Genomic DNA, 11,976 nt, shown 5'->3' on the forward strand with positions numbered 1-11,976 from the left:
TTCCTTTCCTCTACCCAATGCCCCCTTTATATCCCTACGGCATCTTAATTGACAAATGAAATCCCATACCGTTATAGCATACGAATAGTAGCTTCCTACATTATACACTGCTCCTTTAATAGCTTTTGGCCACCTTTCTTGCGCTCTATAGACCGAGATGGGGGCGGATGCTGAGGGAATAGGGCTCGGCGCAGGCAAAGAGCCGCTAGCTGCCGCGCCTACGTCAACTTTGCTAACCACTTTGGCAAACGATTGAGGCCTATCTCAAGTTTTTCGTGGTATTGATGTTATGAGACGGGCTTTATACGACTGCTCCGCCATGGTGCAGTAATTATAAGGCTTGTAACTCTCAACAGAGGTTGAATCGGTTCGCGAGCCTCCTGCCGCGTTCCCCGTTGATGTGCGTGACCATTAATACGAGGGACCAAACAAAGGTGATGGTCGGCAAAACCCATGGACCTGATAGGAAGGCCTCACTCTTCTCCTCGTCATACCATAGCAAGGCAGTTAGACAGGTTCCCAAAGCTAAGAGATAGACGAGGACAATTCGGACAATGGGCCACGTCTTGAACGGCGCCGTCCGCGCGATGATGGCTAGTGTGGCCATTAAAGCGACGGTTGAGCCAGCTGAGATGTATCCATAGGCAAACTGTTGAGGCTTTCTGTTAGCAAGTGCACAGGGTCATGACTCAAGGGACAAACAGGTCAGGGGTCAGCCCATGGGGAGTGAATTGCATACCACTAGCCGACAGCGACTCCACGTTTTTTCATGGACCTTGAACTGCAGCGCGCCCCCTTTAAGGTTTTCTTGCGTCTTGGATTTTTGGGCGGTAAGTTCACCTTGGATCTCGATGCCGAACGATTGAAAAAGGACATTGCCAAGCGTTGTAACCAGGTAAAAGATTGAGTCGACAAATGTGCCGAATCCTTGCACGTTGCTGGTTCTCGAAATGTCGCCTTCAAAATCCCCCGAAGCGGAATATTTTGCAAGCGACGACCAGAAGCTATCAGGTATCGTGGTGAGGTTTCGGAGCGCGTCGTTGATCGTCTCGACCGTCTCCAGTGCTTTGGGGGGGTAGTCGCGGAGGAACGCCTGGACTGAAGCATTGATGCTATCTCGGACAGCAATGCTTGTCGTATTGAAGAGAAAGGCATCCTCGGATGGATCGGCAAAGTCTGTCAGACGGCGGATCTGGTTCCAGATTGTGGACCAGATGAGCCACTGGGTGAAGCTTTGCAAGTGTAAGACGAGCGCGAGATGGAGCGGCAGATGAAAACTCGCCCAAAGTTGCTGACGCAGGGCGGGCAGGTAGTAACCGGATCTCATCCAATCAAAATAGATTAAGAAGAGAAAGTAGATGGTTGTGGTGGCGGCCGTCACGAGCCCGATCGTGGTCGAATCTATACACGCAATTGTCAGCTTCTAGTTCATATCGGCCGTCTCAAATGGCCGGCCGTGGCGTGGCTGATTACCCCAAGCTTCCAGGTTCCTAACGATAATCACGACCTCTTTTGCCAGTTGGATAATGCCGTCGCCCATGATCATAACGGTGAGCAGCGTAATACGCTTCATCAAGTGCGTCTTGGTGAGGCTTGTCACGGGCGAAAAGTTCGATATGAGGAGACTGCCGATGGCCTCGGCTCCCGAGAAGAAATACCAGACCATATAGACTGGGCTCCTATTGTTGTTCCTAAAGCAGAACGCTACACCGAGATAAACCAATGACGAGACGATGTGGAGGCCGATTTGCGTATAGATGGGCAAACGGGCCCTCTTAAACTTCCTCAGATGCCACAGTGTAGCGCCGTATTCGACGGCCAGACACGCGCGTGAGACGGCGAGGATTATGGCTGGTACAGTCTTTAAGCCATCAAGACTACCGCACCGTCATGTGGAGTGCCATACGTACACATTGCGCGCATCGTGTCAGAGTGCTGGTCCGATGGGTCAAATTTGGGGGCCACGACGACGAAGCCGACCAGCACACCGAGCTGAATAGCCCTCGTCAGGCGAGCTTGTGATCGAGCCTGTCAGCTTGTTTGATCACCGAAGGGGTCGATGGCGAGTTTGGTTGACGCACAAAAGATGCTGTCTGTGACATAGCGAACGTCGAAGAGGGTGACGAGAAACCAAGTCAACCACAGCAAGCTTGGACCAGAAGCCGTCGGTCAGTCGTCGGGCGTCCTATTAAGGGATTGATCGTACGCAACGATCGCAGCATCAGGCGTACCAGAAATAGCCGACGTAGGCCTTGAAGCGTGCGTGATTGGTGACTTTTTGAGTGTCCGAAAAGGCATTGTAATTGGCGGCGAAGAAAAGATCGAAGAAGAGCTCGAGCAGGGTAGGTCCGTCATGCTGGTTCAGCGTGGTCCGGCGTCAGTACATGCTGGCAGTCTCGTAGCGACAAGCGGCAATGAAGGCGGCGATGGCATGGACAGGATTAACCTTTTTGAGCTCGGGCAGCTCGTCAGCAGGGCTGCGCGGGTGTTTGCATTCGTCGTGTTTGTGATCCGACGCATACGCCCCGGTCTGGCCCTGCGAATCGCTGTCTCCGGCACGACGGGCCAGCGGGCTGGAGAAAAAGCGAAGCTTCTCGGCCGGCAGGTGATGGCTCAGCCCCGGCATGGTGTTGTTGCGCTTCTCGAACCGGTTCCCCGGCGCATTCAGGTCTGGTGCTGCGCTCATGGAGCCGAAGGAATCTTGAGTGCAGTGAGCAGGAGAAGAAACATGAATCGATCTGTGGCTTCTTCGATAGCCTTAAGGGTTCGAGGGTAGGTTGGTTGGACTATGCTTGCTAGTACTGCCTCCGTGAAGTATGGATGGAGGCGTTCCAAGCCACCACTCGAGCCGGCGGCAAGTCCCGAAGAGTGGCCAGTGGGTGCTCCTAACCCACTTACGACACAGGCCTCTCTACTCTGCTCCCGGGCTTGCCGAATCCGGCATCGGTGTTTGAGATGCCCAACGAAGCGCATTCAACAGAAGGCCAAGAGCTTGCTGTTGGAACTAGGTTTCATCCTGCGAGAGTCGGAGAGACAGTCTCGGTGGGTCGCTGAGACCCTCAGACGCGACTAGCAGAGTCGATTAATACTTCTATGACGTACTCGTACTTGGGCGTTGGCCAATCCTACGCGAAGGGCTCATGCGTCACTCGATATCTCAATCAACTCCTGACTCTCCGCAGACAGTCATCAAATGGGACTGGGAGAGGACGGGATCTGCATCGATGTATTAGGAATTAACCGCTCGTCCAGGGGAAGCTGCCGAGTATGCTTGTCGAACCGCCACCATTCCGACCCTAATGCATGTGCCAAGAAACCTGCGGCCCATATGCAGGAGATCCCGGCCAGGGGTCCCGGCGGCAGCATAGCGCCCTCGAACAAATTTTCTTGCAACACTTCGTACAACCTCCTAGGACAGTAGGACTTTCAGTTTTTGTGTCGAGTTCAGGCTCTTGAAAGCATAGCTAGGCGGAGCAACTTGATCATCCCGGAACAGCACGCACCGATGATGCCAGGAATCGCGAACCACACTACAGGTTAATGTGCCTGCAATGCTCTTCACTCATTGAGACGGAAACACTCCCCTGCCCAGCTGCTGATTTGACCCATTTTCTCGGCCACGTGGCTGCATAGTGTTCCATTATCTGTTTTCTTAAGGAAATGGATCACAAAATGGGACCATGTTGACTTGAATCACCGGGTGAAAGTGATATGCTAATCAAAGGGTGCGGGAATTTAGCAAATTTATAGTTTGATACTCGAACTTCGAATTGCAATAGTCTCAAACTTGTTGGTTTCATTTTTTTATAAAAAGAAGGCTCTCCGAGCGTTACAAGATTGGTTATGTAAAGCCTTTAACGCGGTCTAAATTGCTTTGGCCGAGTAGTATATTTTCCTTTCTTAATCAACATCTGGCGTAGACACACGGGTGAAGTCTTCCAAGGAACCTTCTCCCTGGCCTACTCACTCAAACATAGGCCTCGTGGTGTTTATCATAATCTTTCATCTGGTTCTCTGCAACTGTGACAGTGGGCACAAACAAGGGGCCACTTCATAATGCTCTTTTAGCTTTGCCTGGCTGAAAGCCCTCGTCGACACGGTCGGTTGCCATAGCTAGAATCGTAAAATATTCAAGACATACCTCTTGCACGGCGTTCGTCATGCAGTATAGTTACGAGTTTGAAAAGCGTTGTTGTGGCAGTACTTGTGCGCCGAGCCGAGTGCAATGTGCCAGGGGTTCACATTTAAGGCGCTCACACAAAGTGCAGCACATTTTTGAGAATCGTTATCACTTGTAGGATACTGCACCCTGGCAAAATGCATTATTGTTGAGCATGGGGTATTACGAGTCGTCGAACTGAAGAAATGCAAAAGAACAATACTGGTGGCCAAATCGACACGCTTGCTAAGGGGTTCAAAGGACGAATGTTGTGTATCGCAACCAAACGGTCTAGGCATATACATTCGAGCTCTTACGAAATTTTCCCCACATATTTTGCAAGTGCTGAATTTGTCCAGGAGTAAATTGGTCAAGGCAAGAGCTATTGTCTTCGTCAGCCAAACCACGGTCTTTGCATGACAAGGTTCTTTTAGTGGCGGAGCTTACTCGTCATAATAGTTCATGTAGTTATGGATAGCGTCCACGCCCGCGATGCTTGGACCCGTACTGTTTTGGCAAGTGTCCCTGGCAGCTGGACATCCGGTGTCCACAGGTTGTGGCCTCTTCTGTACCTCTATCTCGGCTGGTGTGTCGCATACCAAATCTCCACCCTGTATTTCGCTACAACCGCCCATAAAGGTGTGAAAGAGGCCGTTCCAGTGCCCGACCTCGTGGACCGTGGTCTTGCCCTCGAAGGTGGCTTTTCCAGTACCGGGAATGGTACCACCCGGCAGAGTTAGCTTTAGCATTCTACAGCCATCGTCGAAGAAATCGTCCGACTTTTCCGTAACGGTGACTGGGAATGTGCACTGGCCGAGGATAAGTGCTTCTGGCGGTAAACCTGGAGTGGTGATCTTGTCCATGTAGTAAAGGTTGAGTGTCTTATAGTCACCTTTGCGTAACTGTTTCTTCATATTGGATTGATCGTCGCCGTTGGCCCAGGCGGAATTGACCGTTCTGTCGATGCCCTTGAGGGTATATTGCATACCAGTAAGGCCATATGCTTTGTTCAGGACATCCATTTGCTCCTTCAGTTTCGATTCCTACGGCGATGTTAATTCTAATTCCAAGATACAATGTAGGGAGAGAATGCCGTCAGCTAGAGGCTTACAGGAGGATCCTCTTTCTTGTCCTCTGAGGGTACGACGACGTGGATATACGCGTCGACATTGTTCTTGGTAGGTTTATAGTATGGTTCGGCATTGATGCATTTCTTATTGCCTGCAAATGACCGGACTATGTCGACGAGGCTTTTGGGAGGATTTTGATTTCCGCATTTGATAATCTGTATAGCGGCGCAAAGGGGCAGTAAAACCGCTATGAGTAACGCCTGACTCTGGTTGAAAAGGCGCATGGAGATGACCTTCAAGAAAAGTGCTGCTGTAGAGACATTTGGCTTGTGCGTGTATATACTCTCGAGGACATGTTGCTGAGGCTACGACTGGAGGAATCCTTTTCTTTATACATCGAGACCAGCTGGCCTTGAAGCCATGGTGGACCAAAAAGACCCAAATGACGTGCAGAACGCAGTGAACAGGCTCAGTCTTACTGCCAGGTATGCTGTCAGTGCAGTTTTCTTCAAGACACAATTAGGGGCTCTGCTAAGTACGAGCGAAGTTGCTCTAGAGGGGCAATGACCTAATAGAAATAGACATCACTAGGCACTTGATACCGACGTCACTAAAGAGATACCTGTCTGGTCCGTTCGACGTGTATTTCTTTCGTAAAGCACGCCAACAAGAGCCGAGATAAAGTAGGAGCTCTCTGGCACCAGCTGCCTCACTGTCGGAAGGCAGATATAGTAAAGATGTCAGCAACGATCGTATCATACGATTACTATGTGTATTCAGAGGAGCAGGCTGTAGTCGTATCTGTTGCTAAACGCGTTTCAATTTTGACTGTAAAGCACGAGGTTCTTGCACACTCTCGAGCTACCCGCCTCTTATTCCACCTCTGAACAACACTTAAAATCCCAGTGAATTAAAGGGGTTAGTTCGGGCCCTACAAAGTGCGTATCGGGCGCTGCGGCGGCTCATATCCAAGCGAAGCGGGCTTATAAATAAAGTCTTTCTAATCGGAGGAGGACGTAGCATAAGAAACAAATAGTCGGCCAAATACACCAAAGGGACGATAGCGATGGGCTCGTTGAGCCAGTACAATAGGCACTACCAGTATAGGGAGGATCTCTCCGCTTTGGGTATGGAAGACCAGTTCCTCTAAGCCGTCGTCTTAGACCTGAAATAGCAGATGGGGTTGAGTACTACATACTTGAACACCTAACAGAGTCAGCGGGAGAGGACACGACACATTGATGCAGCTGTCGCAGAATACCTGGCAGCGGGGTTTGGCTCCTATGAGTTACACATTCTTAAATATGGCACTATTGGCAGAGATTGGCTAGGAAGTTCTTTATTCCACTTTGGCTTACCTAGTAGCATACCTGTGTGCAGCCATAGCGTGCCACCGTGAGCGAGACACAGTTTGGCTCTAGGTCCGAAAGGTGTCCGTGGAATACGCTACACAGTTGTCGCCTTACCCAAAATGACAGAGGTCCTCTCACATGGTTCTCTATTTAGTAGTACCGGGAGGTTCGCGTTGAACAAGAAGCGCCGAGCATGGCCTGAACGGCGGACGCGAGTTCTTGGATGCGCGCCTCGTGGCCCTGCACAAGAGCGGCGAGGTCGTCAGTCGCGGCCTTGTAGGGCCGGGCAGAGACATCGTCTTGCTTGTTGCTCACGTCGCGCGCGTGCAGCAGCGAGTCGATGGCGAGTATGTCCTCCCCCAGCCGGGCAATGGACGCCTCCTCGCCCTGCGCATGCCGGCTGGTGCAGTATAAGATAAGCGAGTCCATGGGCGTCGTACCCACCGACAGGGCCGGCACGTCCAGTCGCTGGTGGGCCGCGGCAATCTCGCCGGCCGGCACCGTCTTGGGCTTGGCCGTGAGTTCTTAGTGGACGTCGTAGAGGGCGCCGTGCAGGCAACGACAAGCCGGTCCGTGGACGCGAGCCAGGCCCTGAAGGGGTCCGAATCGGGCACATCCTCACGGCCATATCGAGCGCGTCCAGCTCTGCCCCACGCGAGTACTGGCTCTCACTCCAGAGCGGGTCGACGGCCTTGTCCGCGTGCTAGCCGAGGACTTAGTGGCTCTCGCTGGCCTCGGTCAGATATTGCGGCGGCGCGTCGGGAGCCAAGGCAACTCCGTGATACTTGAAGTTGTCGAGAAAGCCAAAGACGTTTGTGTTGTGCAGCCGGAAGTCGGCGAAGAGCTGGTTACTATTGCGGAGCAGGCTGATGTTGACACTCGCGGCGTCGGCGTCGGCGGATCACGCCTCCAGGGGCTTCTTGCGGCCGATGTCGCCCTTCTCCTGCTGCTCAATGTCGTCGGCCTGTCCGCTGACGCCGACGAAGAAAGGCGAGACATCGGCCTGCAGGTCGTACTCGGACGGTATGTTGCCGAGCGTCCAGAGATGGTCGCTCTCGACCACCCAGGCTTGGCACTCACTGTAGTGTTGCCGCGCGGCGGCTGGCCAGACCGAGTCCAGTTCGAGACGGCGGAGGACAACCCAGCACCTGGGGGGCCGGTGGAACTCGAGCTGACTAGCATTGGCCGTTGTGCTCTTTGCCTATTGAGCCCCGGGCTACCTGAAACTGAGGCTGGGCGGGCAGGTCGTGCTTGAGCCGCTCCGGCTCATGGCTGCTGGCCAAGACTGCGCCGGCCGAGTACAGGCCGCTGCGGTAGAGCCGCGGCAAAATCCAGTGCAGGTAGACGCCACAGCAGTCGAGGCGCGCCACCTGCCGGCCGGGAGCGCCGAGATCGATCAGACGCGGGTTGAGGTCCGCCGGCGCGGCGGTGTGCAGGCCGGAGAGGCCAAGAACGTCACTCTGGATGAAGAAGCTGTCAAGGCGCAGGAAGGTGTAGTTGGACTGCAAGATGGGGATGATGCGGGTAACCTTGTCGTCATCGGTTTTTTATCCTCCCTGTATTCAAGCCGTGCCTCAAGGAACCAAGTGACGAAAGGTCTTATTACGCACAGCGTGGAAGCCGCCAGGACTATAAATGCCTTAAGGAACGAAGTAACGAAAGGTCTTATTATACACCGCGTTAAAACCGCTAGGACTATAAATCCTGCCCTCTAATTAGTAATTCTAAAGACCCCCTATAACGAGCTAGGGTTAGTTATCGTTAGCACTTAGACCGGCTGTTACCTTCCTAATAGTAAGTTTTACCTTTTAATTAGTTATCTTAAAGGTACCTCTTAAGTAGAGGCTGAAGAGTATAGTAGAAGAAATATAGGCATAGAAAGGTAAATTTAGTAATATATATCTTAGTCTATCTATTAGGATAAGGGAGGGGCTTATATAGGTATAGTAACTATATATAGCTAGCTAAAAGAGGGTATTAAGATATTCCTATACCTAAGTTAGGCCTATATTATATCCTTAGGCTAAGGGAGTAATATTGACTTAGGCAGGCTCCCTTATATATTACTATTAGGCCTACTAGGCATAATTATAGCTTCTTATACCTACTCTCCTTAATAGTATCTTATAATTAGTTAGGATTAATTATCCTATAATATAAAGACCGACTATTACTATTAGGAAAGTTAATATTAGTATATATACTAGAGATAACTAAATTTTAGCTAATTATAAAAGGGTTTTATAATAACTAATTTTTAGGCAGGATTTTAGAGCTTTAGGAGGTATAGAAAGTTAAGGAGAAGAGAAGAAGAGAAGTAATATAGCAAGGGCTTCTTATAGATGTGGCAAAAGACAACACGGAATTATCGACAACGGCTGGGGGGGACAAGGTAAAAGAGGGGACATTAAGATTCTAGCTATAAGGGATTTCTTATCTGGTTATAAGAGTGTCATGGGGTCAGCCCTTGGTTATTGTTTGGTTGCTCGACCAGACGTTCTTATGTGTGGTTAATTGACGAAGCTGTCCCTTAGTCAATTCTGTTCCCTTTTGTCATACTCATCCTATGGCAGGGGAAGTCCAGTAGCGCGACCACTGCCTTTGCCCTTCCGGGGCAAGGCTCTTACAAGAGCTATAGGGGTGTAAGGAGGAGCATTAGGTAGAGGAAGGAGATAGGAATACAAAGCATTAGCAATGTACTTGGTAGACATACTTTTGCCCTCTAGGGAATCGAGCAGCTTTGCCCTGCTTGTCTAGCATGATACCTTAAGTTTCCCCTTGCAATTTACATGCACTTTCTGCATCTCTCTTCGCGAGATATGCAGTACGTAATAAGACATTTCGTCACTTTGTTCCCCGAGGCACTAGTAGGCGCACCCTGCAGTGTTAAGCACACAACTAATTCCTGAACATTAGTCAGTCTGTAACACACGCTGGGCCGTGACAAGGTCCTCTCTTTCAGGAAGGACAGGTAGCAATTTATACATACACTCTCTTTTAATGCAAAGACTCAATAGCTAATAATACATTCCTAGATAAAAAGGCGGCGTGCCAATCGGGACTATCGCAGTTTTCCTGGAGAACACGACTTTTGCAATGCTCCTTTGTAAGGTATATAGCTAAAGCAACCTTCAGAGAGATGAGCACCAAGGTCTGCCAAACCGTTTGCCCCGCTTGCTGCTTCGCTTCCTCGCCTAGGAGTTCAGGGGTGGTGGGCGGCGGGACATAGAATCCTCTTGTTACGCAAGACAAATTAGTAGAGGAGTGACCGTGGGGCCTAGGGGCCCTATACGCTACGGCCATTCCAACTTGCACAAGTTTTTACATGGTTGAAATCTACTCTACTTAATGTACTGGCTGCTTAAGTGGAGTAATCTTATGAGAAGCCCCATAATTCGAGAGGGCGGCTCTTATTAACAGATGATATGGCTTTTTGTTTATGCACATGGCGGTCAAAGGGTGTCTAAACGGGTTATCTAGACTCAGGAATCACTTTTGGCATGCAAGCAGTGTAATTGCGATTTATGCAGGCTCCCCAGAAGAGGGCATAGAAAATTCTAGTCTTTCTATATATACCAGGTTATTCGTGGCCATTTTATCTGTATTATCAGACAAGTCTAAACCCCTAGCACCTCTTTGATATATCTAAGAAGTCTTGTTGTCATATGTCCTTGAGCGACAAGATGGTTTCCTCTATCCAGTTTCTCATCGCGGCGCTGACCGTTCTAGCGCCAGATGTCCGTGCCGACGTGGGCTGCATTAATTTGCAACGTCCCTTGCCCTACTATACTTCCCACCAGGGGGGATGTTGCAGTCTCGACTTTGCTGTGGCCAAGCGCGACGATAAAGGCCAAGTACTCAACGTTCAATGCGGCGATACCCCTAATACGTGTGAAACTCTCGAGGGCGTGGCCGCGTGTTTTCGGCAACCGGGCGAACCCCAGTGCCCCGATGGGTTAAGAGCCAGTATAGAGTCCTTCCAACAGGGTAGGTGTGGTGTTGAGCCGGGGGCGCCAGCTTCAGGTTACCCTCCCAACAACAACGTTGGATGTTACAGTGGCCGCATCTACGTCAATCGAGGGGAATGTTGCAGCACCGACTACGTTGTGGCCGAGGGCGACGGGTTTCGATGCGGTGATAAACTTGGTACTCTTGCCGCCGACAGCGAACGCCCCGAACATCTCAAGGACGTGCCGGCTTGCAACGGAACCATCGATAAAAACTGGTGTCCTCGCGGGGTGCATGCCTCAGAATGGGCCATCAATAGAGGCGATGTGTGCACCATCAATAGAGGCGATGTGTACACCGATACAGGCTGCTGCCAGGAGATGTACTCGCGCGACAAAGATGGCGTTTGCCAGCCATATATCGAAGGATCTGGCAGTTATGCGGAACTATTTGCAGCACGGAAAGCCGACGGGTGCGAGCTCCCCAAGAGAAGCTGTCGATGCTGCCCCAACCGCAAACACTTTCGAAATGCCAACGGTGAGTGCAGTGAGTTCACCGCCGGAGGAGAAAAAAAGCGAGCTTTCAATGTATGGAGAACTCGCAATGAAATCGGCAAGGGCGATGGGTGCACCGACTACCTGAAACCCGAGGATGTAAGAGACGAGACTCCTTAGATATTAAAGAATATTACTATTTACATAGAAATATCTATATCGGTGGCATCCAAAGCCGCGGCAGGGTGGCTTTCAAGTGCCGCAGGATATACATGTTTTACTTGAGCGGCCTTGTCCTGCTGCGAGACCGTGTACTGGCGCAGCACATCGAGCTGGAGCAGCTCGGGCGCCAGGCCGCGGCCAACAGCCAAGCGCTGCTGGTGCGGCAGCTGCGTGAATACAATCCCCGAGAAGTCGTCGGATCCGGCCACACGGTCCAAGAGTTCAAGAATGACGCCGTCGGCCATGATCTCCCAGCGCAGCAAAGTGGCCCGCCCCGGGCACGTGCCGGCCGCCGGCTCGGATAGGACCGAGACCCGGAGGTCCGGAAACATGTTGACGATGTCAAACCGTAGGTAGAAGGAAGCCGTGCTATCGGGATCTGTAGCGGCTGCGGCTGGTCGCTGGGCGTTTGTTGGATGTATTCGTTGACGGCGGCCTTGATGGCGACGCGGTCGCGGACCTCTCCCGTATGCTTCCTGAGGCTCAGCGCGTCTTCCACCATGGCGTCGACCCTGTTCGGGTCTATGTAGAAGAAGCATAGGTTTTCCGTGCCGAGGTGGCTTGGGTCGGAGATGAGATTTAGTGCGCGGGCACGCCGTGAGAGGTCATGCGATCGAGAAGCCACGCCAGCACCACCGGCCGATCCGCCGACACAGGCGCATTTGTCTCTTTTTAGAGGAAGGCGTCGGCGGCCTAGGCGAGGGCGCGTGCCGCTGTCGTCGCCTGGTCTG

At 51.6% G+C, this 11,976-nt stretch overlaps 4 protein-coding genes across 4 annotated transcripts; all 4 read right to left on the reverse strand.

Annotated features, from left to right (window-relative positions):
• Positions 1-349: 349 nt before the first annotated feature.
• On the reverse strand, positions 350-2,686 carry HRG_04140 (Low temperature requirement A; the record flags this gene model as incomplete). Its single annotated transcript, XM_044862611.1, has 7 exons — positions 350-649; positions 740-1,401; positions 1,474-1,851; positions 1,911-2,015; positions 2,082-2,149; positions 2,232-2,356; positions 2,447-2,686. 7 exons carry the CDS (start codon positions 2,684-2,686, stop codon positions 350-352), a joined length of 1,878 nt encoding a protein of 625 aa, XP_044723637.1.
• Positions 2,687-4,450: 1,764 nt separating this feature from the next.
• HRG_04141 (uncharacterized protein) lies at positions 4,451-5,181 on the reverse strand (the record flags this gene model as incomplete). Its single annotated transcript, XM_044862612.1, has 3 exons — positions 4,451-4,541; positions 4,607-4,691; positions 4,785-5,181. The coding sequence occupies 3 exons, from the start codon at positions 5,179-5,181 to the stop codon at positions 4,451-4,453; spliced, it is 573 nt and encodes a 190-aa protein (XP_044723638.1).
• A 1,550-nt stretch (positions 5,182-6,731) lies between these two features.
• Positions 6,732-8,121, reverse strand: HRG_04142 (uncharacterized protein; the record flags this gene model as incomplete). The annotated part of the gene is made up of 6 exons (XM_044862613.1): positions 6,732-7,091; positions 7,204-7,284; positions 7,357-7,432; positions 7,487-7,752; positions 7,802-8,054; positions 8,111-8,121. The coding sequence occupies 6 exons, from the start codon at positions 8,119-8,121 to the stop codon at positions 6,732-6,734; spliced, it is 1,047 nt and encodes a 348-aa protein (XP_044723639.1).
• A 3,102-nt stretch (positions 8,122-11,223) lies between these two features.
• On the reverse strand, positions 11,224-11,747 carry HRG_04143 (uncharacterized protein; the record flags this gene model as incomplete). The annotated part of the gene is made up of 2 exons (XM_044862614.1): positions 11,224-11,646; positions 11,706-11,747. 2 exons carry the CDS (start codon positions 11,745-11,747, stop codon positions 11,224-11,226), a joined length of 465 nt encoding a protein of 154 aa, XP_044723640.1.
• Positions 11,748-11,976: the final 229 nt, after the last annotated feature.

This window comes from Hirsutella rhossiliensis (genome assembly GCF_020360975.1).
Source record: "Hirsutella rhossiliensis strain HR02 chromosome Unknown scaffold00003, whole genome shotgun sequence".
Classification (NCBI taxonomy): domain Eukaryota; kingdom Fungi; phylum Ascomycota; class Sordariomycetes; order Hypocreales; family Ophiocordycipitaceae; genus Hirsutella; species Hirsutella rhossiliensis.